Raw genomic sequence first — 24,495 nt, 5'->3', positions numbered from 1 at the left:
AACCCCTAGCCTGGGAACCTCCATATGCCGCCGGTATCGCCCTAGAAAAATGCAAAAAGACCAAAAAAACCCCACAAAAAACAAAAACAAAAATCCAAAAAACAAAACAAAAAACCCAGCTGTCACTGCTGGGACCTGAATATCGTCACCCAGACACACAGAAAAAGCAGGGGCCCAGACAAGCAGACAATCCAGGGCGAGTGGACTGGCCTGCCCCCAGTCACATGGGCACACATGGCTCCTGAGTGAGGGAAGGGAGGAGGAAGGGAGAGAAGAAAGGAAAGGAAGATGTAGAAACAGAAAGATCTGTCCTGCCTGTAATGCGCCCTCTCAGCTGCCGCCTATTTTTCTCTTGCGACCTCTCCCCTTGTCCTTCTCTGAACCCATTCCAGGCAGGTTTGCCCCAAGCCACCTGCTGCCACCACCCACTGGAGCTGCTCTGGTCAAGGTCACCATGACCTCCACGTTGCACGCTTGGGCTCCTGCTCTTCTTTCCATACTGGCGATCTCACCTTTTTTCCCCTCTAGAGCTGCACCTGCGACATATGGAAGTTCCCAGGCTAGGGGTCGATCAGAGCTGCAGCTGCTAGCCTATACCACAGCCACAGCAATGCCAGATCCGAGCCACATCAGCAACCTACCCCGCAGCCTGTGGCAACACCAGATCCCCAACCCATGTGAGGCCAGGGACCGAACACACATCCTCAGGAACACCAGTCAGGTTCGATTCCCTTGAGCCACAAGGGGAACTTGGGGTCTCATCTGATTTTGCAGCTTTATTATTATTATTATTATTATTTTTTGTCTTTTTAGGGCTGCACCTGAGGCATATGGAGGTTCCCAGGCTAGGGAGCCAATCAGAGCTGTAGCTGCCAGCCTACACCACACACAGCTCATGGCAACGCCGGATCCTTAACCTGCTGAGCAAGGCCAGGGATTGAACCCACAAACCTCATGGTTCCTAGTCGGATTTGTTTCCGCTGTGCCACGATGGGAACTCCTGGTTTTGCAGCTTTAAACATCACCAATACCTGTGGTGGTTTCCAAGCCTGCCTCTCTAGACAAGGAGGTCCTTGTCTGGCTCTCACTCCAGGGGGTCCCCCAAGTGAACTCTCATCCCCCTGCCTGCATCACTCAGCCTTTCCCGATTAAAGACAGCTCAGCTCTACCCTGAAGATACACCTGGAATTTGCCTCCTCCTCACTGCCCCGTCGGTTCCTCCCAGGGTTACTATCTTGGCTCCCTGTGCCACCCCATCTTCCTTCTCCCTTCACCCTCACGCCCCCTCCACACCCCCTCACCAGTGGCCCTGTTCGGATGAGTGGCAGCCAGCTCACACAGAGGTGAGGCTCCAGCATGAAGCCCCCTTCACCTCCCAGCCTCTTCTCCCCCACCTCCTCCTTATCACTGCTCCCCACACACGGGGAGGGCGCCCACTGTAAGGTCCTCCCAGACCACCTCTCACCAGCTGCAGGGCTCGGTTTAGAAGTCATCCGCTCACAGAGGCCTTCCCTGACCGTTGTCCAGCTCTCACAGCCCGACCCATGCTCCTGCCACTCCTCCCCATGCTACCCTTTCTCACTGGCACTTATACAGCATCCTTTATTCACTGTGCGCACTGTTGGTCTCCCCGCCTTGACAGCAAGCACTACTTAGGAGAGATCTCTGTCTGGTTCTGCGCCTGCTGTATCCCCAGAAGCTGCACAGAGCCTGGCACCAAGTTGGAACATAATAGATGTTTGTTGCTTGGATGGACAAACAGATGGACGGACAAATGGGTGGATGGACAGCAGGGTACCCTGAAGATGTATTCAATTCTTGTGGTCGTAGGGTATCTCTGAGACTCCATGAACCCAGTCCTCCCTCCAGCGATGGGCCAGCAGACTCTGGCCCAGCCCACAGCTCTGACCAGAGCTACTTTCTTTCCCCACATGGAGGAGAAAAAAAATGTCACAAGGCTGTATTCTCCTATTCAAAGGCAGTTTTCATTCAGACTGTGGTTTGAGATCTGGTTCTACCAGTCTGGGCAGACAACTGGGGAAGAGCAGGCTGTACTTTATGCCTCTGTGTCCTCAAAGGCCCACACTAGGCCCTGACACACAGTATGTGAATCAATGAACAGATGCGGGTGTAAAAGGAGGCAACTTGAAAACTCATCAATGACGCACAAATCTCTGCTTGCAACTATCCAAACCCAAGGGCAGGTCAGCACTTAAATCTTCTGCCTGGAAAGGCAGGTGTGGGCACTCTGCCCAAGTGGGCAGGCCCCTCCCCTACAGTGCCCCCTGCCCCCACCTGTGCTCCAGCGCCAGGGGCACTTCATCTTCATCAGGATCCGAGGAATTGAGGTGAGGACAGTCCTGCAGAAGCAGCTTCTCTCGCTCCTGCTCCAGGGCCTGCTCCCTGCAGGGACAGGAGAGGCAACAACAGAGTCAATCCGGGGCCTGCTCACCCGGCCCCATCGCTGGGCCACAGGGGCCTCCACCTCCACGGGCACAGCAGGGCCTAGGCCTGGGGCCAAGAGCCCAGGCCCTGTCTCCCTGCAGGAAGGCCTCAAGCTTAGATTCCTGGGACAGGGGAGGGTCTGCATTGCATCTGCTGTGTTGCCCAAAAGAAGACAATTTACACTATACAACTTCAAACATACCTTTATTTGTGCACTTCATTCTGGCATTTGCTTGCTTTTTTTTAACATATCAGGGCTAAGACCTAGCCCTTCTGCCCCTGCCCCAGTCCAGCCCTGAGGACCAGGAGAAGCCCCTGTGCCCACATTTCCCCAGAGCCCCCAAGGGGCTGCTCCTTCCCTCACCCGTCTGCCCTGCCCACAGGTCGGCTTCTCCTGGACGCCCTGAGAGCCTCACTTCCCTTTTCAATGTGCCAACCACGACCCTGCCAAGCCGGCTCCCTCACCCTCCTCCTGCTCCAACCACATGCCAACCCCAAGCCCCGAGGGGCCCCAGTCCCTCCTTGGCCTTCTGTGTCCTTGTTCCCGTGGGCTGTGGAGGGAGTCTGGGAGCCCCCCAGGCCCTGCCCTGCCCTCCAGGCTCTCACCCTAGCTCTACCCACAGGGCCTTGGCTCTCCAAGATTTCACCTCCAGCCCAGACTGTCTTGGGTTCAGATCCTCGCCAGCCCTCTGACATCACTCCAGTTCTGAATTCCTCCTCCCGACATAGGCCCCCACCACACAGTGCAGCAGATTCCACAGGAGGCCCTTCCTCCCAGGGGCCCATCTCACTAGCATTCACCCTGTTCCCTCTCCCACTTCCCATCCGGTCTCTATAATGCAGCCTCAGTGATTGCGGGAAAATGCATCACAACCTGCTTAGAATTCTCCCATGACTCGACCTTGTGCTCAGGAGGCCCCTCATGATCCAGCCCGTGTTCAGCTCTTAACTGCATCTCCCGCTCTGCCCACCCCTCACACTCTAGCGCTGAGAATTCCAGTCCTAGCCAGCCAGGAGAGGCATAGTCTGTCCTGCCTCCCTTCATACACATGTAGTTACTCCAGCTGACCTCCCAGATCTTATCCTCCAAGGCCCGAGAACAAGGACCCCTCTGAGGATTCTTTTCTGACCCCAGGCTAAGTTAGGTGCCACCAGTCCAGGCCCCTCCATAGCAGCTTCACAGCACTGGAAATACCAGAATTACTGTGTTCAGTTTCCAGGTGAGCCAGGCCGCACCATCCTATCTGTAAATCCGGTGCCTGGCACAGGGCCCAGCACAGAGCAAGAACCTCCCAACGCCAGGCTTGATGAGCAGGTAGTTTGCCATGCGTGGTCACTTTTTCCCACTGACACTTTCAAGCATTTAGTTTACTTACAGCTGAACACGTGGGAACATACAGACATGGCCCCTTTCCCAACTTACACTCTGGTTGGGTGAAAACGTACTTAGGTGAAAGAGTCAAACAACAAAAGTCATGGGCTATTAAGAGCCTGGAAGAGCTTATAGAGGAGGAAGATGACTCTGGGGTGGGGTCAGGAATAGATCCAGGAGAGAAAACAGTAGTTCAGCCCACTTGTCTGTTGAAGTCCTTGCTGTGGGCAAGAACATGGGGCTGGGAAGTGGGAAAAACAGAGACCAGTGAGACCTCCAGCAGGAACTGAGACAAGAGCCCAAGTGTCAGACAACAGTGCTGCCTCTTCTTATACTTAACTTCCGCTAAGGGGGCAAGCACACATGGAGCAAAAACAACATGGGAGAAGGGAAGAGGACTAAGAAGAATAAAGCCTGTGGGCAATGTGCTCCCATTCTGTCAAAGCGCATGCCCAGGGATGAAGTCTACCTGCACGCCAGACACCCCAGTCCTCGCAGGCAATGGAGGAGCAGGAGTCTAGCATCTTCACCCCAAATGGGCCCTCAGTGCCAGCCAACCACTTTAGCTGTTTTCCAGTACAGAAAGAGCACAGGGTTTGACTTCCGTGCCCACCTCCACTTTCCTAAGGGATTTCCAGCTCTGACTGGATGTGACTTTTACCTTTAGAAGCCAACTTCCATGTGAGACAGGCTCCCTGCAATGCCAGGGGGAAAGCAGGCATAAAATAGGCCAAGTGCCATGGGGAAAGGAGCTAAGTGTGCTCAGGTGCTGGTGTGGGACAGGCGGCAGGAAAGGCTGGCACCTTACACTTGCCCTCATCACAGGTGAGGTGATAGTCAAAGCTCTGCTTTTTCCACTTCACTCTAACACTTCAATGGTAGTTGAGTGAGCCCTACACAATCATGAATTGGGCAAAACAGCACCCAGGCAGAGAGAAGACTTGGAGTGAAGCCTCTGTACGGGGTGAGGGTCCTGGGCTCCCTGCCTCGGAGATGCGCCCTCTGACCTGCTACCATTCCCCAAGTTCACTATTAACCAGGGCACCTGGGAGGCATGCTGATGGTGGAGTGGGTAGGCTGCTTTATTCTGAGAGGAATTTGCTCTGAGTCTCTGAGAACAACCTCTGTGAAATTACCACCAACCCCTGTGAAGACCCCCTGATGGACCCTCCCCACTCACCTCTTCTCTTGCAGTAAGTAATCCAAGCTGTTGACATAGCACTCTGAGCCCCCTGAGGTGAACTGGAGAAATGACATGGGAATGGGAAAGAAAGAAAAAGAGGGAAAGAGAATGAAACTGAATCTAAATTAAGCCCTTTATTTATTTTGTTTACTTTTCTAAACAGGCAATGCATTCATTCACATGATTGAAAAATAGAAAAGTGCAAGTTCCTTTGTGGTGCAGCCAGTTAAATGTCCGGTGTTGTCACAGCTGTGGCACAGGATGCAACTGTGGGGCGGGTTCCATCCCTGGCCTGGGAACTTCCATTTGCCATGGGTGTGGCCAAAAAAAATATATTGAAAAGTATAGACATCTCCCCTGGCCTCCATCCTCAGCCACCTAGGTCCCTCCCCACAGTTGACCATAGGTGCTCACTGCTGGGTGTGTTTTCAGAGATACTGCACACATAGAGAAGCAAACAGTAACACATCACAGAGTCTCTCCTTTAACACAAATCATAGCATATTATACCCCCTACTCTGCACTTAGCTCTGGTTTTCAATTAATGATAAGTCTTCAGGATCATTCCATATCAATACTCAAGAGATAAATATTATTATTTGTCTTTTTAGGGCTGCACTTGCAGCATATGGAGGTTCCCAGCCTAGGGGTCCAATCAGAGCTACAGTGGATGGCCTACACCACAGCTCACAGTAACTCGGGATCCTTAACCCACTGAGCAAGGCCAGGGATTAAACCTGCATCCTCATGGATACTAGTCAGATTCATTTCCACTCAGCCATGAGGGGAACTTCAAGAAATAATTATTTAAGTATTCTGATGTACAACTAGAACATAACTTATTAGTTCCCTAGTGGTAAGCATGTTAAGTTACTGGCAATCTTGGACTATGACAAATAAGTAAATCCTATGTGGAGAATAAATTTCCTGGATCTATGGGCACTTACATATCCCCAGTCTGCCCAACAGCAAAAGTTTATATCCCCAGCTTGAAATTTACCACTGAAGTGTTCACTCAGGAATCCCAAGTTGCTGGTCCAGAGCCGGCTGAGGCTAGCCCAGATGCCAGCACCAAGGTCCTTTCTCCAGGGCCAGATCCCAGCCTTTGCTGTGAAAGCCTTCAAGGGCCCCACATAGGAATGGCATTCAATCTGACACCACCCTCAGCCATTTGTTAGCAGAAACTGGGAGCAGAAATAAAGGGCCCATGAGAGCCCAAAGGTTGGGGAGAGGCTGGGGTGTGCGGCCAAGGAGCTATGGTCAAGGGAGGTGGCCAAAGGAGGGCAGCTGGGGAGTGGCTGAGGAGCGGCCTGGTGGTGACTAAGGAGGGTGGCTAAAGAGGGGGCCTCTGGCTTACCGAGGTGCGGGTGTCCACCTCCGGAGCTGCAGCCTTCGGGCTGGTGCCTGCCATGTTCCAGAACAGCTCTTCAAGTGAGGCCAGGTGCTCCGTGGAGTCTGAGTCCTGGGGCTCCTGCTGTAACCCCTCGGGGAGCTGGTGGGCCAGTCTCCTTAGGCTCCAAGGCCCCACTGTATCCACCTGCCTCTGGACTGGGGCTGCCCTGTCAGCCTGCAGTGCCTTCAAGTTCAAGAACTCCACAGGTGGCGGGCTCCAGTCACTGGGGAACATGTCCCCACTGGCCTGTATCTTGGGCTTCTTTGAGGACTTGGGAGCTAGAGCAGAGGTGGGGCTGCAGAGACGCCGGGTGGGGCTCACGAGTCCCTGGTGCAGGGGATGATCGAAGTAGCTGCCCTGCAGGCTGGGCAAGAGGATGGGCCCGGCGGCAGCTGTCTGCAACCCTGTGGATGGGACAGAGTACTGCGGTGTCCCCCCCTGCCCGCCACCATCCCAGCCACTGCGCCATGCTGGGTGAAGAGAAGGGTAGCTCAGAATTGTTGTGGGCAGAATACAAGGGGCATCCCTCATGACCCAAGCCTCAGAAGGGCTCTACCTGTATAGGTGAGAGACACCTACCTTCTCTCCAAGGAAGGGCTAGCACAGCCTTCTGGGGCCTGGCCATCTGCAAACTGCTAAGTGTTCTACCCTAGAAAGAACCACCTGTCAGATGAGGGGAGCCTCCAGAAGAGAGCTTAGTGCTCTAGAGAGGAGGGCCTGGGCTCACAGGTGCCCAGGAAGGAGCTCCACCTCTAGCTCCACCCCAAGGACTAAGCACAAGCACCACAAAGATCAAGTGGCTGAGGTGAAGGAGGCTCCGTGTGACCTGCCATTTCAAGGATGTGATGGGCAAGGGTAAGGGCATCAACACTTTAAAAACCTGTATGAAATACTGTTAAAACAACATTTTACAAGCCTATTGTGATAATCACTTCATGATGTTATGTAAGTCAAATTATGATACTGTACACCTTAAACTGTATGCTGTATGTCAATTACATCTCAATAAAATTGTAAAAAAAAAAAGAAAAACAATTTAAAAAGAAAAAATATCATACATCAATGTTTAAAGATGTGATTTGGGCCACTAAAAACATAAAGGGGAAGGGTGGAGTTGTATAGGAGCAGAATTTTTGTATATTGTTGAAGCCAGATTGGCATTAACTCAAACTAGTTTGTAATAAATTAAAGATACAAATTATAATCTCCAGTGTACCCACTAACAAAATAACTTTATAGAGAAAAGGAAATGAGTACAGAATCAAAATGGTCACTACAAGAAAAAAATCAGTTAAACACAAAAGAAGGCAGTAATGGAGAAACTGAGAAACAAACAAACAAAAAGATGTAAGATCTAGGAAACAAATAAATGGCAGAAATTCTTCCTTATAAGCAATTAGTTTAAATTTAAATGTAGTAAACTCCCAAATCAAAAGGCAGATACTGGCAAAATGGATTTAAAAACCATAATTCAACTATATGCTTTCTACAAGATTCACTTTATATCCAAAGATGGAAATAGGCTGAAGGGGAGGAAAAGCTACTTCATGCAAATAGAAACCCAAATAGAGCTGGAGTAGCTATAATACTAGAAAAAACAGATGTTAAATCCAAAATTACTATGAGACAAAGGAAACCATTATACATTGATATAAGGTCAATCATCAAGAAGATATAATTATAAGCATATACACACCTAAAAACAGAGCTCCAAACTATGTGAAGCAAAAAATGACACAGTTGAAGGGAGACATAATTATGGAATAATAGTTGAAGTCTTCAATAGCTTACTTTCAACAATGTAATTACACAGAAGATCAAAAGAAAATAGAGGACTTGAACGACACTATAAACCAACTAAATGTAACAGACATATACAGAGCACCTCACCTTGCAACAACAGAATACACATTCTTCTCAAGTACACAAAGAATTTCTTTAGGATAGATCATAGGCCAGAATACAAGTCTCAGTAAATTTTAAAATACTGAAACCACATAATGTATCTTTCCCTATTAAAACAGAAACTAGAAATAAATGACAGAAGGCAAACAGGGAATTTCAGAAATATGTAGAAGTAAAACAACAAACTCAACAACCAATGGGGCCAAGAAGAAATCATAAGAGTAATTAGAAAACACTTACAGATAAGCAAAGAACGGAAACACAACATACCAAAATGTATTATAGGATGCAGTGAAAACAGTGCTCAGAGGAAAATTTATAGCTGTAACTACCCACATTAAAGAAATAGTCAGAGTTCCTGTCATGGCTCAGTGGTTAACGAATCCCACTAGGAACCATGAGGTTTCGGGTCCAATCCCTGGCCTCGCTCAGCGGGTTAAGGATCCAGTGTTGCCATAAGCTGTGGTGTAGGTCACAGACGTGGCTCAGATCTGGCGTTGCTGTGGCTCTGGCGTAGGGTGGCAGCTGTAGCTCCGATTAGACGCCTAGCCTGGGAACATCCATATGCCGCAGGTGTGGCCCTGAAAAGACAAACACCAAAAATAATAATAATAATAATAAAATAAATAAACAAATAAAAATGATCAAAAGGAAGAGTTCCTGCTGTGGTGCAGTGGGATTGGCAGTGTCTAATTCAATGGGGAAAGAAGAGCCTCTTCAACAAATTGTGCTGGGACAATTGAATATCCACGTGCAAAAGAATGATGCTGGGCCCTTGTCTCACTAGACACCATGATAATTAATTCAAAACAGACTAAAAAATACCTAAAGGGAAGCACTAAAACCACATGACTCAGAGGAAGAAGACAGAGGGGTAAATTTCTATGACTTTAGATCTGGCAATGTTTTTCAAAGATATGACACCAACAACACAGGTGACAAAGGAAAAAATAAATAAGACAGATTTCATAAAAATTTAAATAATACTGTCAAGAAAATAAAAGGACAACCTATAGAATGGGACAAAATGTTTGCAAATCATATATTTTATAAGGGTCCAATATTGGGAATTTATGAAGAACTCTTACAACTCAGCAACAAAAAGCAAAAAGTCCAATTAAAAAATAAGCAGAAGATTTGAATAGACATTTTCAAAAGAAGATACACAAAAGGCCAACCAGCACGAGATGCTCAATGTTAATAGTTACTTGGTTAGGGAAGGGTAAATCAAAACCACAATAAGATGCCACTTCACACCCACCAGGATGTCTATTATCAAAAACAAAAACGGAAAATAACTAGTGTCGGGGAGGACTGGATAAACTGGAACCTTGTACCTTGTTAGTGTGAATGTGAAATGGTATAGCCACTATGGATAACAGTTTGGCAATTCCTCAGTAAGCTATACACAGAATGACAACATGATCTAGATATAAACTCAAAACAAATAAAAATAGGTTCTCAGTTCTCAAATCCTTGCCTGTAAATCTTCACAGTAGCACTCCTCACAAAGCCAAAAGGTGGAAATACAATGTAAATGCCTCTCAACTACTGAGTGGATAAACAAAATGTGGTATAGCCACACAATGGAACATTACTGAGCCACAAAAAAGAATAAAGCAATGACATACGCTATAACAATGGATGAACCTCAAAAACATTACGCTATCTGAAAGAAGCCAGACACAAGAGGCTGCATAGTATATGATCCCATATATATGAAACGCTCGGAGTAGGAAATCCATAGAGAAAGAAAGTAGACTAGAGGTTGCCAGGTGATGTGGGAGGTGGGGGGAGGAGAGAAGGAATGGGGAGTGACTGCCTAATGGGTAAGCTTTCTCCTTTGGATGATGAAACTATCCTAGAACTAGACAGTGCTAATGCCTACACAACACTGTGAATGTACCAAATGCCACTGTATTATATACTTTAAAATAGTAAGTTTTATGTTACATAATTTTACCGCAATATAAGATAAATTATATAAATTATACATGGGGGAAAAGTGCATGTAAAATAATGTCAAGTTGAGGAGAGGTCAACACAACTTGGTAGAAATCATGGGTTAAAACGAAAAATATTTAGGCATTTTCTGGTGACCTAGTGGGTTAAGGATCCAGTGATGTCACTGCAGTGGTGTGGGTCACTATCCCTGGCTTGGGAACTTCTACATGCTGGGGCCGAGACCAAGAACTGGCCTCCTAAGCACTGGAGGGCAGCATCAGAAGCCCCTAGGGGCCCAATAAAAATCACCCTGTCCTGGTTCTGACACCCTGCCCTCCTTTGGGCCTTTTGGAGGAGCTGCCCAGGATTGCCCATCCTTCCACTAGCCAATGGGATTTTCTTGCTAGTTTTTCTGCCTTAAAAAAATAACCACTATTTGGAGTTGCCACTGTGGTGCAACGGGATTAGCAGTGCCTTGGGAGCACCGGGACGCAGGTTTGAACCCGGCCCCGCACAGCGGTTAAGGATCCAGCGTTGCTGCAGCTGTGGATTAGGTCACAACTGCAGCTTGGTGCTGATCCCTGGCCTAAGAACTCCATATGCTGCAGGGAGCCAAAAAAGGAAATAAACAATAAATAACCACTCTTCCTTCCTGTCCTTCCTGAAAACTGCTGTTGATTCAACCGTCCCAGAGCATCACCTTAGAGTAACTTTCTGTGCTCAGATGCCACTGCTGGGAAAGGTATGCACATCAAGCATCTTTAGAGGGTGATAAAAATATTCTCTATCTTCACTGTGCGGTGGTTACTCAAAAATGATATATAATTGTCAAAGCTTACTGACCTGCACATCTAGAAAGGGTGAATTTTATTGGATGTAAACTATACCTCCATAAACCTAACTGAACAAATATAACCAGCTTCCACTTACCAAATACTGAGACCAACTTTTCAACATATAAAATTATTTCCACATTAGAAATCATCTGAGGCCAAAAAAAAGGAGAAAGTAAAAGGAGTCCCATTGTGGCTCAGTGGGTTAAGAACCTGACTAGTGTCCATGAGGATGCGGGTTCAATCCCTGGCCTTGCGCAGGGGGTGAAGGATCCAGCGTTGTCATGAGCTGTAGCGTAGGTCACAGATTCGGCTCCAATCTGGCATTGCTGTGGCTGTGGTGTAGGCTGGCAGCTATAACTCCAATTCGAACCCTAGGCTGGGAACCTCCATATGCCATGGATGCGGCCCTAAGAAGCAAAAAAAAAAAAAAAAAAAAAAAAAAATCTGGGAGAAAACACGAGAAGAAAATTCTCCTAATGAAATGAAAGTGCCTCTGGGGTAATCAAAGCCATCTCTGGGCATAGTGTCCACTATTGGCCTTCTCAGGACCACTCTCCATGGGGACCCTGGTAAGTGCTAAGAAGTCACTGAACCTCTCCTTGTAAAGGAGAAGTGGGAGAAGTAGGGGTTCAGGTCTTGATTGGAGCCCCCAGTGACAAAAGCCCTGCTGTGTGGTGATACTTGGGCCAGGATGTGCCTTCTACCTGGGAGGTCCCTTTGGCCCTGGGGAAATAAAAAGGACCAGGGTGGGGCCAGGGGAAAGGGAGCCAGAATGAAGGCTTCCAGATGAGCCAAGAAGAGGATAGGGTCTGAGAGGGAGGGGAGCAGCTGTTCATCAGACCCACAGGGCAGGAGAGCAGGCAAGGTGTCAGGGCGAAGGAGCATCAAGGTACATGTACATCAGGCTGCTGTAACAAATACCACAGACTGGGGGCTCAAACAAGAAGCACTCATTTTCTCACAGTTTTGGAGGCTAGACATTCAAGATCCAGGTGTCAGTAGGGTTTTGTTTTGTTTCGTTTTTTTTAAGGGCCGCACCCATGGCATATAGAGGTTCCCAGGCTAGGGGTCGGATTGGAGCTACAGCTGCTGGCCTACGTCACAGCCACAGCAATACAGGATCCGAGCCAAGTCCCTGACCTACACTATAGCTCACAGCAACACTGGATCCTTAACCCGAGGAGCGAGGCCAGGGAACAAACCCCCCACATGGTTCCTAATTGGATTGTTTCCGCTGCACCATGATGGGAACTCCAGTTTGGTGTCTTTTGTGCCTGTTTCCTTGGCTTGCACATGGCTGTCTTCTCCCCATGTCACCCACATGGTTTCTGCTCCGGGTGTGTCTGTGTCCTAAGTGCCTCTTCTTGTAAGGACACCAATCACACTGGATTAGGGCCCATGCTCAATGACCTCATTTAACCTTAATTACCTCTTCCAAGTCCCTATCTCCAAACACAGTCACACTGTGAGGTGCTGGGGGTTAGGACTTCAACACATGAATTTTAAGGGGTCACAATTTAGCCCATAACACTGCATTTGGTGGCAATAACCCTGACTCTGTGGAAGGTCGAGATTGGAATGTGAGGCCTCTGAAAACACTGAAAATCCTTTGTGTGCATCAGAAAGGGTGACACTGAAAGTCCCACGTCTTTCCCATGTTTCTGATTTGGACATCAATTTGCTGTTGGTATGGCCATGACATCAGCATGGCTGTGGAGGGCAACCCAGATGTCAGCTCGAGCAACATCCTCCTCCCTGAAATATCTACGGTTTAATATGAAAGTGAGACTACAAGTAAAGACCAGCAAAAGAAATTGCTCTTGGAGTTCTCACTGTGGCTCAGCTGTACTGAACCTGGTTAATATCCATGAGGATGCAGGTTTGATCCCTGGCCTTGCTCAGGGGGTCAAGGATTCAGCATTGCTGTGAGCTGTGGTGTCGATTGCAGACGAAGCTCAGATTTGGTGTGGCTGTGGCTGTGGTGTAGGCCAGCAGCTGCAGCTCCGATTTGACTCCTAGTCTTCCATACGCCGCAGGTGCAGCCCTAAAAAATTTAAAAAAAGGAAAGAAAGAAATTATACCTAGAAGTATCTGAAAAGCTGTTGGGTCCATAAATAACAATTCATCTGGTGGGAAATATCTCTGTTCCTAGGAGTGCTGAGGATTAGGACCCAGACCCAGCAGTTCTTACAGAGGATGAGACATATACAGGGAGAAGAAGGCATAAGTGTGGTGATGACCCTTCTAGCTTGCCTTTTTTTTTTTTTTTTTTTTTTTTTTTGGTCTTTTTAGGGCCACATACAGGCTAGGTGTCAAATTGGAGCTATATCTGCTGGACCTACACCACAGCCACATGAGATTTGAGCTTCGTCTGCAACCTACACCACAGCTCATGGCAATGCTGGATACTTAACCCACTGAACAAGGACAGGGATCAAACTCATGTCCTCATGGATACTAGTCGGGTTCGTTACCACTGAGCCACAATGGGAACTCCCCCTCCAGCTTTCCTATGGAAGCATTCTAACAAGTTTAAATAAACTTTTGAAATTCCGCAAAAGTTAAAGAGCGATAAAATATTTCTTTTGCTGGTATAACCCAGAATAGGGCTTTGGAAAGCAGCCTGGAAGTTCCTCAAATCATTAAACACAAAGGTACCACATGACCCAGCAAAGCATTCCAACGTATATACACGAGAGAAATGAAGACACACAACATCTTGGAGACAAATATCCATGGCAGCATTATTCACAGTAGCCAAAAGTGGAAACCACCAAAGGGGCCATCGGACATCGAGTAGATAAACAAAATGTGCTATATCCATATAACAGACACAATTCAACCATAGAAAAGAATGAAGTACCAAGAAATGATGAACCTCAAAAACATTATACCAAGTGAGAGAAGGGAGACTCCTAAGACCATATACTCTGTGGTTCCTTTTATATGAAGTGTCCAGAATAGGCAAGAGCCTAGAGACAGAAAGCTGACTGGTGGCTGCCTAGGACTGAGAGAGGAGGGAAGGCAGGGTGAGAGCTAAGGGACACTAGGTTTCTCACAGGGGCGATGGCTGCACAGCTCTATGAACTGTATGTGAGTTCAGGGGAATTATATGGTATATGAGTTATATCTCATTAAAAAAATTTTTAAAAAGAAAGTACAAGGAAAGTAAAACTAAAGGTAACCACTGTCAATGAAGTTGAAGCTTCCAAGAGGACCAAGGAGTTTAGCAACTGGGAAACATGGTCAAAGCTCACACTGTAGATGCTGATCAAGAATCGAGAAGGAAAAGAAACACAAACAGTAAAAAGTATCGCTAAAATCTCCCAGAAATATTCTGTGTGAATGATAACAACTTCTGGGAATTTGTGGGGCAGGGGAATAGAGCTACTCTAATTTTAAAGAACACCGTTTTTTTTTTTTTTTTTTGGCTTTGCCTGCGGCATGTGGAAGTTCCCAGACCAGGGATCAAACCTACGCCACAGCAGGGACCTGAGCCATTGCAGGGACAATGCTGGATCCTTAACCCACTGCACCACAAGAGGACTCCTAAAAGCACTTTTATTAGGGGTTCATAGTACAAAGTTGAGTCTAGAACATTTGCCAAAGATAAGAAAACTGCCCTAAACCAAGACAGAAAATAAAATAATCAGAAACTGCTGATATAGAGACCAATCCCATGCAGACAAAGCTGCTGCATGCAATGGGGGAGGGGGAGGAGGGGGAGGAGGGGAGTATATATTCTCCTTTCGAAATCAGTTTCTTTTTTGAGCACAAGTGCTTTCTGTGTCTTCCGAACAATGCTGGACTCACTAAGTTTAGGAACACAGCACAGCCTTTGTTCCAGTCCAGTTGCAATTTCAAGATCACAACAAGCAGCATGCTCTGGGTCCTGACAGCTCTGCAGTCACGGCTCCGGAAGGAGGGCAGGGCGGAACCATGGGTGAGGGGTGCCCTAGCTGACTGAGGAAGCTGCATAGTCTCTCAGCCCCTCTTCTCCCCCCTCATCATAACACTGGGGAGTCCATGCTCTTCCTGAGTCACCTGAGAGCACAGAGGAAGCATTGTCTTGCTACCTTAGCGCCCAGTCCAGAGACCAGCCCTGGAGGACACTCAGAAAATTCGATGGTTGATGCTATTGTATATCTACCTGTGCCTCAGTCAGCTGGGCCTGCCTTACCAAAATGCCAAAGACTGGCGGTGCTTAAAGCACAGATTTATTTCTCACAGCTCTGGAGCCTAGAAGTCCAAGGTCAGAGTGCTAGCAAGGTAGGTTACATTCTGAGGCCTTACTCATGTCTTAGGGGAGGCCGCTATTGTGCACTGTGCTCACCGTGGAGTGGGCAGAGGGAGAGAAAGCAAGCAGGTGTGTGCTCTGGACTCTTCCTCTTCTAAGGACACTAATCTCTGCATGAGACCACACCCTCATGACCTAATCTAACCCTAATAACCCCCAAAGGCCCCATCTCCAAATACCATCGCATTGGGGGTGAGAGCTTCAATGCAAGAATGTAGGGGGTGAGACATGGTTCAGTCCACTGTGATATGCAGTATAAGATATCAAACATCACTACACTCAGCACAAATCAAACTGATCATCTTTACAGGATGATATACATGCAGAAAAGGGTACTAGGGTAAGAACACAGCATAATGAATTTCCGCCAATTGAACACACCCAGGGAACCTTGACCTAAGTCATAAAAATAGTATATTCTAGCACCCCAGAGTCTTCTTCACACTCTCCCAGTCAGGACTCCCACCCTCTGCCCTAAAGTGTTACATAGATTCACTTTGCCTGTTTTTTGGATAAAGCATAAATGAATCAAAGAATACAGATCCCTTTTGTCTGACTTCTTTTGTTCAGTGTTATGTTTAAGAGTGCTCATTTTCTTTCCTTCTCTTTTTTTTTTGGGGGGGGGGCGCTTTTTAGGGCCACACCTGCAGTGGCTTATGGAAGTTCCCAGGCTAGGGGTCAAATCAAAGCTGCAGCTGCTGGCCTACACCACAGCCACAGCAATGCCAGATCCGAGCCATGTCTGCAATTTACACCACAGCTCATGGCAATGCTGGATCTTTTAACCCACTGAGCAAGGCCAGGAATCGAACCAGCGTCCTCATGGATACTAGTCAGGTTCGTTATGGCTGAGCCACAACATAAACTCCCAAGAGTGCTCATTTTCACAGATCTGCACTGTTTTGCTGTATGAATAGAGGCTCAACTCTTCTACTACTGATGGACATCTTCACTGTCTCCAGTTTTTGACTATTGCGAATAATGCTTCCATGAACACTTAACAATATTTGTACTTGCCTTTTGTACACACACAGCCACACACACAATCACACACACTTCTGTTAGGAATGCCCCTGGGTGTCACATTGATGGGGCACTGGAACAGGTAGTCCATTTGTGGTAGAAAAGGCAAAGGGTTCCAAAGCGGTAAAATGAATTCACCCTCCTATATGCCATTTATCAGTTCCCTGCGTTCAACCTTGCCAAAACTTGAGATTGTCAGTGTTTTAAGTGTTCACCATGCTAGGAGGTATGTATTGGTTTCTCGCTGCATTTTTCAATTTGAATTTTCCCAATTACAGTGAAATTGAGCACCTTTTTCTACTCCATTGTGCCTGCTATCCATTTTTCTATTGACCTGTCATTTTCATGATTTCTTCATCTGTAGGCATTCTTCATATACTCTCAAGATGAACCCTCTGTCTGTTAACACCTGCTGCAAATTTTCTCCCCCATAATGGCTTGCCTTTTCACTCTCTCTTTTTTTTTTTTTTTTTTTTTTTGTCTTTTTGTTGTTGTTGTTGCTATTTCTTGGGCCGCTCCCTCGGCATATGGAGGTTCCCAGGCTAGGGGTTGAATCAGAGCTGTAGCCACCGGCCTACGCCAGAGCCACAGCAACGCAGGATCCGAGCCGCGTCTGCAACCTACACCACAGCTCACGGCAACGCCGGATCGTTAACCCACTGAGCAAGGGCAGGGACGAACCCGCAACCTCATGGTTCCTAGTCGGATTCGTTAACCACTGCGCCACGACGGGAACTCCCTTTTCACTCTCTTAATGGTATGCTTTTATGAAGAGAAGTTCTTAAGTTTAATGTACCCTAGCTGATCGACACTGCTTTTCAGTGTCCTAAAATAGAGCATTCTGTGTCCTATTAAGAAATCTTCCCCTACCTCAAAGTCACATTCTTTTTTTTTTTTTTGGCCACACTCACAGCATGCAGAAATTCATGGGCCAGAGATCAAGCCTGAGCCATAGCAGTGACAACACCAGATCCTTATCTTGCTGGGCCACTAGGGGATTCCGTGAACACATTCTTTTATGTCAACTTTTAGAATTTCTTCCTTCCTTTTTTTTTTTTTTTTTGTCTTTTTTGCTATTTCTTGGGCCGCTCCTGTGGCATATGGAGGTTCCTAGGCTAGGGGTCTAATTGCAGCTGTAGCCGCCGGCCTACACCACAGCCACAACAACTGGGGATCGGAGCCGCTTCTGCAACCTACACTACAGCTTATGGCAACGCCAGATCCTTAACCCACTGAGCAAGACCAGGGATCGAACCCGAAACCTCATGGTTCCTAGTTGGATTTGTTAACCACTGAGCAACGATGGGAACTCCAACTTTTAGAATTTCTATCACTTACAATTCATATTTGGATCTACAATCCACATGACACATTTTAATTTTAATGGTGTATAACTTAGATATGATGCACAAATCTTAAGTGCTGAGTTTGATGAATTTATATACATACATGTAACCACCGCCCAGATCAAAATACTGAACATTTCTCACACTCTAGAAGGTCCCTCATACCTCCTTCAATCAATAATCCTAAAGGTAACAATATTCTGCCTCTATCACCATCAATTATTTTGTTTGTTCTTGAACTTAAAATACATGAAATCATACATTTTGTACTCTTCTGTGTCTGATTATATTTTGCTCAACATTATGCATGTGAGATTCATCCATGTTATTGTATATCACAGCTGTTTATTTATTTTCATTATTATAGGGCATTCCATCACGTAACTACACCACAGCTTCTTTTTTTTTTTTTTTTTTAATCTTTTTGCCTTTTCTAGGGCTGCTCCCACTGCATATGGGGTTCCCAGGCTAGGGGTCTAATCGGAGCTGTAGGCCCCAGCCTGCACCAGAGCCACAGCAATGCAGGATCTGAGCCATGTCTGCGACCTACACCATAGCTCACGGCAACGCTGGATTGTCAACCCACTGAGCAAGACCAGGGATCGAACCCGCAACCTCATGGTTCCCAGTCGGATTCATTAACCACTGACCCACGACGGGAACTCCCACCACAACTTTTTTTTTTTTTTTTTTTTTTTTTTTTTTTTTTTTTGTCTTTTGGTATTTCTTGGGCCACTCCTGCGGCTTATGGAGGTTCCCAGGCTAGGGGTCGAATCAGAGCTGCAGCCGCCGGCCTATGCCAGAGCCACAGCAGCACGGGATCCGAGCCACGTCTGCAACCTACACCACAGCTCACGGCAATGCCGGATCGTCAACCCACTGAACAAGGCCAGGGACCGAACCCGCAACCTCATGGTTCCTAGTCGGATTCGTTAACCACTGCGCCACAACGGGAACTCCTATTTTAGTTTTTTTTTAATATTGGAGTATAGTTGATTTACAACGTTATATTAGCAGCCAAGGGGGAGAGGAGGGTGAGGGAGTGGGATGGACTGGGAGTCTGGGGTTAAGGATGCAAACTATTGCATGTAGAGTGGATAAGCCATGAGATCCTACTGCATAGCACAGGGAACCATATCTAGTCACTTGCGATGGAACACGATGGAGGATAATGTGAGAAAAAGAATATATATATACATGTATGTATGACTGGGTCACTTTGCTGTACAGTAGAAATTGACAGAACATGGTAAATCAACTATAATGGAAAAAATAAAAAGCATTAAAAAAATAATTTCGGGGAGTTCCCGTCATGGCACAAGGGAAACAAATCCGACTAGGAACCATTAAGTTGTGGGTTTGATCCCTGGCCTCACTCAGTGGGTTAAGGATCTGGCGTTGCTGTGAGCTGTGGTGTAGGTAGCTGACGCAACTTGGATCTGGCGTTACTGTGGCTGCGGTGTAGGCCGGCAGCTACAGCTCTGATTAGACCCCTAGCCTGGGAACCTCCATATGCCAACCCTCCCCAAAAAAGACAAGAATAAATAAAATTTAAAAATAAATTTAATTAGTAAATTAAAAAAACCCAAACAATGTTATATTAGTTTCAGATATACAGCAAAGTGATTCAGTTATACATATATATGTGCATTCTTTTTTATATTTCTTTTCAATATCCTATTTCAGGATACTGAATATAGTTCTTTGTGCTATATAGTAGGACCTTGCTGTTTATCCCTTTCAAATGTAATAGTGTGCATTTACTAATCCCAAACTCCCAGTCCATCCCTCCCCAACTCCCTTCCCCCATGGCAACCACAAGTCTGTTCTCTATGTCTGTGAGTCCATTCCTGTTTTGTAGATAGGGTCATTTGTGTCATATTTTATTTTATTTTTTCTTTTTTTGGCTGCCCCAAAGCATATTGATTTCCCGGGCCAGGGATCAGATTCGAGCTGCAGTTGCGACCTAAACTGCAGCTGCGGCAACACCAGATTCTTCACCCACTGTGCTAGGCCAGGGATTGAACCTGTGATCCGGTGCACCCAAGATGTTGCCTATCCCAATCCTGTTATGCCACAGCAGAAGTTATTTGCATCATATTTAGATTCAACATATAAGTCATATCATAAATTTGTCTTTTTCTTTCTGGCTTACTTCACTTAGTTTAATAATCTCTAGGTCCATCCACGTTGCTGCAAATGGCACTATTTCATTCTTTTTTATAGTTAAGTAATATTCCATGGTGTATATATATATATAACATTTCTTCATCCATTCCTCTGCTGATGGACATTTAGGTTGATGCCATGTCCTGGCTATTGTTAAGTAGTATTGCTATGAACATTGGGGTGCATGAAGCTTTTTGAATTATAGTTTTGTTCAGATATATGCCTAGGAGTGGGACTGCTGGGTCATATGGTAATTCCATATTTAGTTTTCTGAGGAACCTCCATTCTGTTTTCCATAGTGGCTGCATATTTTTAACAGCTTCAAATCTTGCAAAAATCTTACAGTAATAACCAGTACTTTTCACAAATAAAACTGAAACCTGGAATATCATCAGAACTTTACCATAAAAATATCCCCAAAATCACACTCAAAGATTAAAAAAACAAAACTGGCAAATATGTGGTGGTACAACCAGTGGCTAGATCCTCAAGCAACATGTACCTGTTCCCTGTGAAGGCCTGAAAGAGAGCCAAAGAAGAGAGAACAACTCTCCTAAAAGTCTCCACTCTTGTACAAACCAACCCCAGACAATCCTGGTGCAGGCTGATTCAAAGCATCTCATTCCAGAAGGAGCACACAAAGTCAGCCAGGGTGTGGGTGGGGAGCAAGGGTTAAAGCTGGCAGATCCTGAGGGCCCCGGGATCCAGCCATGTTCCCACTGGAGAAAAAACTGGCCTGTTTTTCCAGGAGATTCTCACTCACTTCTGTAGCTCTCCCCAGGCTTGGACCTGCTCACCTGTTTAAACACCCAATCCAGCACAGACGACCTGCTGCACCAGCTGGGATCCTACTATCCTGGGCTTAACTACTGAGGCTTCCTGGGAGCAAGGTCACCAAGGGAGCTGACAAGGAACAGGTTCTAATGTGTAAGTGGACTAGGTCCCAAGGGCTCATTCTGAAAGCCAAGGGTTAGAAATAAGAAAGGGGGGACTGGAGAGAAATAAGGTCCCCAGGTTAGCTCACAAAACCAGTAACCTGCAAAGCAGCTACACAGAGGACTGAGGGCGAGGAACTGAACCATGAACCAGAACTTCATTCCTACCAGATGAAGACTGACCTAGGCACCAGGAGGACAAGTTGCCCCAAACTGTCCAGGACAGCTCTGCTCAGCATAACCCACTTTAGCATCTCTGATGTGTCTGTCAGGCCTTGTGCTGAGCACAGCGGGATGTATCTGCCAAGGGACAGACCCAGGGTCACCAAGACTCCAACAGATGATGGAGCCTGGGCCCCAGTGTCCCCAAAGGGGTACTCAGACTGGCTGGTTGTTAGCAGGCTCACGGGCCAGGGTGGCCTGTCCAGCGGGCAGCCAAGTGAGGCCAGCACAAAGCATGTGTCACTCAAAGGTATCACTCTACACTTTCTAAAAGAGACACATCTACTAGCTGTTTCTTCCCTCTCCAGCCCATGAAGTATTACACTTTTCATACTTGCACCTGTTGTTCCTGGCTCTTAACAATACCCTCCCTCAAGTTCCTTGAAAACATTAGCATTTTCTCTTTTTTTTAAAATTGAGTTTATTTTATTTTATTTATTTATTTATTTTGGCTATGCCCACGACATGTGGAAATTCCCAGGGATCAAACCCACAAGAGCAGCAACCCAAACCACTGCAATGACACCAGATCCTTAATCCCCTGAGCCACAAGGGAACTTCCAACATTAGCATTTTCAAAGAAGAAGAAATGAACCACAGTAGAAAAGTACAGTCTGATAACATATCATCATTTCTGCCTGGGTCTCCCACTCTGAAACCTGCAATTACTAGACCAAGGTCACAGCTGACTACTGCACTTCATCAGAGCTAAGATGACACTGATTTTAAGAGAACTACAACTTTCTGTGCCACTAAGACAAAAAGCTGCCAACTGATTGTGGCACAGAGGAAGACACCACCAACTGCAGGATCGGGCTCTGCACTAAGTTGTTAAAATGTGAACAGAGATGCATCCTAGAAACAATTAAAAATGGTAACTGTGGTTGGTCTGACATGCTCTGAGAGCTATGTTGCTAGGTAGGTGTCAAGACAGGCACACATGAGGGGACAAAAGCGACCATGTCAAAACCCTACTCCAGTCAATGGGGAGAACATTTACTGCCTAAACGTTACTTCTTCTACCATCTCCCTCCCAAGCCACCAATAGTTGACCAGCCAGAGCCCGTTCCTCCTCCATCTCACTCATACTTTTTCCAGTCTAAGGACTGAAACCACCTCAGAGCACAGCTCCCTGCTCCAGCTACATTCCCTTCTCTCCAGTCCAGCCCTGGGACTGGGGGTCTATCGACCTAATGCGTCTCCCTGCAGGGTTAGTACACCCCTCCCAAATCCTACATAACCAAGCCCAAAGCTTTAAGTTCAGCCCCCATTCCCAGCCTCTCCCACTCTCCATCACAGTCTCACAGTGTGATTATGATACATAACCTCATTTTTTTCTTTTACTTTCCTGGCTATAAGAAAAAGAAAATAAATAAGTGTGGCAGTCACGACTTACAATTATGGAATCCAAAGTGCTTTGAACCTTGATGTAAAAAGATCCAAGATAAACTCAGAATATTATAACTGTCCTTTTTTTTTTTTTTTTTTCAGGGCCACACCTGTGGCAATGAAGTTCCCAAGCTAGGGGCTGAATTGGAGTTGCAGCTGCAGGCCTACACCACAGCCACAGCAACACCAGATCCCAGCCGTGTTTGTGACTTACACCACACTTCATGGCAACGCTGGATCCTTAACCCACCAAGGTGGCCAGGAATCGAACTTGTGTCCTCACATCCTCACAGACACTATGTCAAGTTCTTAACCCACTGAGCCACAACGGTAACTCTAGAACTATCATGTTTTGATGAACTCCACTTCTTCAAGATGCCTTATTCCTAACACTATGCTCTATGTCTGGTCCTTTTAAACAAATATTTAACAGCTCAGGAATGTTAGTGAGGGCAGAGGCTCTGGTCAGCAAGGGCTCAGCTCACAATGTGAAGAGGATGAGATGAGTTTCATCCACAAGGAACAGCCAAACAGTCTCCAGTATCATAAAACGCACATTCATCAAACTGGACAGGGGATGGGAAGAGAAAGCCCTTCTGGAAAGAAAAACAGCAGCGACCCTTTGTGGTCTGGGGAACATGAAAAACAAACAACAACAAACTACCAAATCAACCAAAACATAAACCAATTCCAAATTAGTCTTAAGAGATTTCCAACCCAACAAAGTAAACCATGCCTTGGTGACTGTGCCACCCAGGGAGAAGAGGGCCAGCCCTGTGCCCAGATCAGAGTAAAACGCAAACACACATATGGAACAAAGGAACCCATGAAAGCCTAAGACAGGAGGAGAGCTCACCGACTCCCGGCTTGGGACCCACTAGAATCCCAGAAGGACCTTTCTGTGCGGCCACCATGTGCCCCTCGAGGACCCTCAGGCTCCATTTCCTCAGCTGTAAAATGGGGCTGCCAGCACTCCCTCCCTTCCCGAGGTGCTGGACCACGCACGCATCCGCAGCCCACGCCACGGGGAGTAGGGGGCAGGGCAGGTCCCCCCTCAAGGCCGGGAGGTGGCAGGGGACGGAGCCAAACAGCGGGGAAAAGAAGTGGGCACAGGCCTCTGGGACTATGGGGGTGAAGGATGGGGGACCCGTGGGCGAGTGCGGGACAGGCGCAGGTCCCTACCTCCAGGGCCAGCGGGACCTTCAGCACCTCGACGTCGACCTCGCCGGCAACAGCCGTCCAGCGCCCGGCTCTAGGAGGTGCCCAGCCCCTGCGCATGCGCAGCCCCCCACCGCGTGCATAACCACGGGCGCGCCCCCTAGTGTGCGGGCGGCAGGCACCCAGGCTGTTTTCCGCAGCCGCTCGCATTTCCCATTTACCCCAGAGTAAATCGCTGAACCCTCCTCACCTGGGCACTACGGCTTCCATTTTACAGGTGAGGACATAGAAGCCCAGAGGGAAAAGGCCATTTGCCAAGAAAAGCACAGGGACTGAAAGGGGTGGCATCAAACTTTGATTGCAGAACAGACCGTGCCTTCCTATCGCTTTGCTTCTTTTTAAAGTTGAGACGCTACAGGCCTGTGTTGAGAACACTCAGTTCATAACTACTATCCATGATTATTGTTCGCCATGTTTTGCTTTCGTGGGCATGTGTATCTGAGTGTGTGTGAATGTCCATGTGAGTCTGTGTGCAGGCGCTTTGGAGAACATTGGCCCTCAGGTTCACACTCAATACTGCTTGAGCCAGACCCTGGGCCTGGCACCGACGGGGGCCGTTTACATGCATTATTTCTCTTTATCCTCAGCCAGCCCTGTCATCAGTTAAAAACTACGTGTTGTCTTTGTTTTTTTTTTTTTTAGGGCCGCACTGGCGCATATGGAGGTTCCCAGGCTAGGGCTGGAATTGGAGCTGCAGCTGCTGGCCTGCCACAGCCACAGGAACGGGGGATCCGAGCCGCGTCTGCAACCTACGCCACAGCTGACCGGCAACTCCAGATCCTTAACCCACTGAGCAAGGCCAGGGAACGAACCTGCAA

General features: G+C 47.1%; 1 protein-coding gene across 12 annotated transcripts in view; it reads right to left on the bottom strand.

Annotated features, from left to right (window-relative positions):
- FAM178B (family with sequence similarity 178 member B) overlaps positions 1–23,724 on the bottom strand; it is a 102,573-nt gene extending 78,849 nt beyond the window's left edge. For 7 of the 12 annotated variants that reach the window (XM_085018700.1, XM_085018702.1, XM_085018704.1 and 4 more), the window contains exons 1-4: positions 23,642–23,724; positions 6,358–6,797; positions 4,998–5,059; positions 2,296–2,403 (exon numbers count right to left, since the gene is read on the bottom strand). In XM_085018700.1, the coding sequence (XP_084874826.1) occupies positions 2,296–2,403; positions 4,998–5,059; positions 6,358–6,627 (440 nt within the window). In that variant the 5' untranslated portion in view covers positions 6,628–6,797; positions 23,642–23,724. Of the gene's footprint in view, positions 1–1,465; positions 1,579–2,295; positions 2,404–4,997; positions 5,060–6,357; positions 6,798–6,972; positions 7,043–23,641 lie in introns of those variants that run through there. The other 5 variants (XM_085018701.1, XM_085018703.1, XM_085018705.1 and 2 more) reach the window with 2 other exon arrangements.
- Between the last annotated feature and the right edge of the window lie 771 nt (positions 23,725–24,495).

This window comes from Sus scrofa, chromosome 3 (genome assembly GCF_054392235.1).
Source record: "Sus scrofa isolate SSC_HxYL_T2T_F1_AM1 chromosome 3, Sscrofa_HxYL_maternal_Yorkshire_Landrace_v2.0, whole genome shotgun sequence".
In the NCBI taxonomy this organism is placed as follows: Eukaryota; Metazoa; Chordata; class Mammalia; order Artiodactyla; family Suidae; genus Sus; species Sus scrofa.
This window is presented reverse-complemented; position numbering and strand designations above follow the sequence as displayed.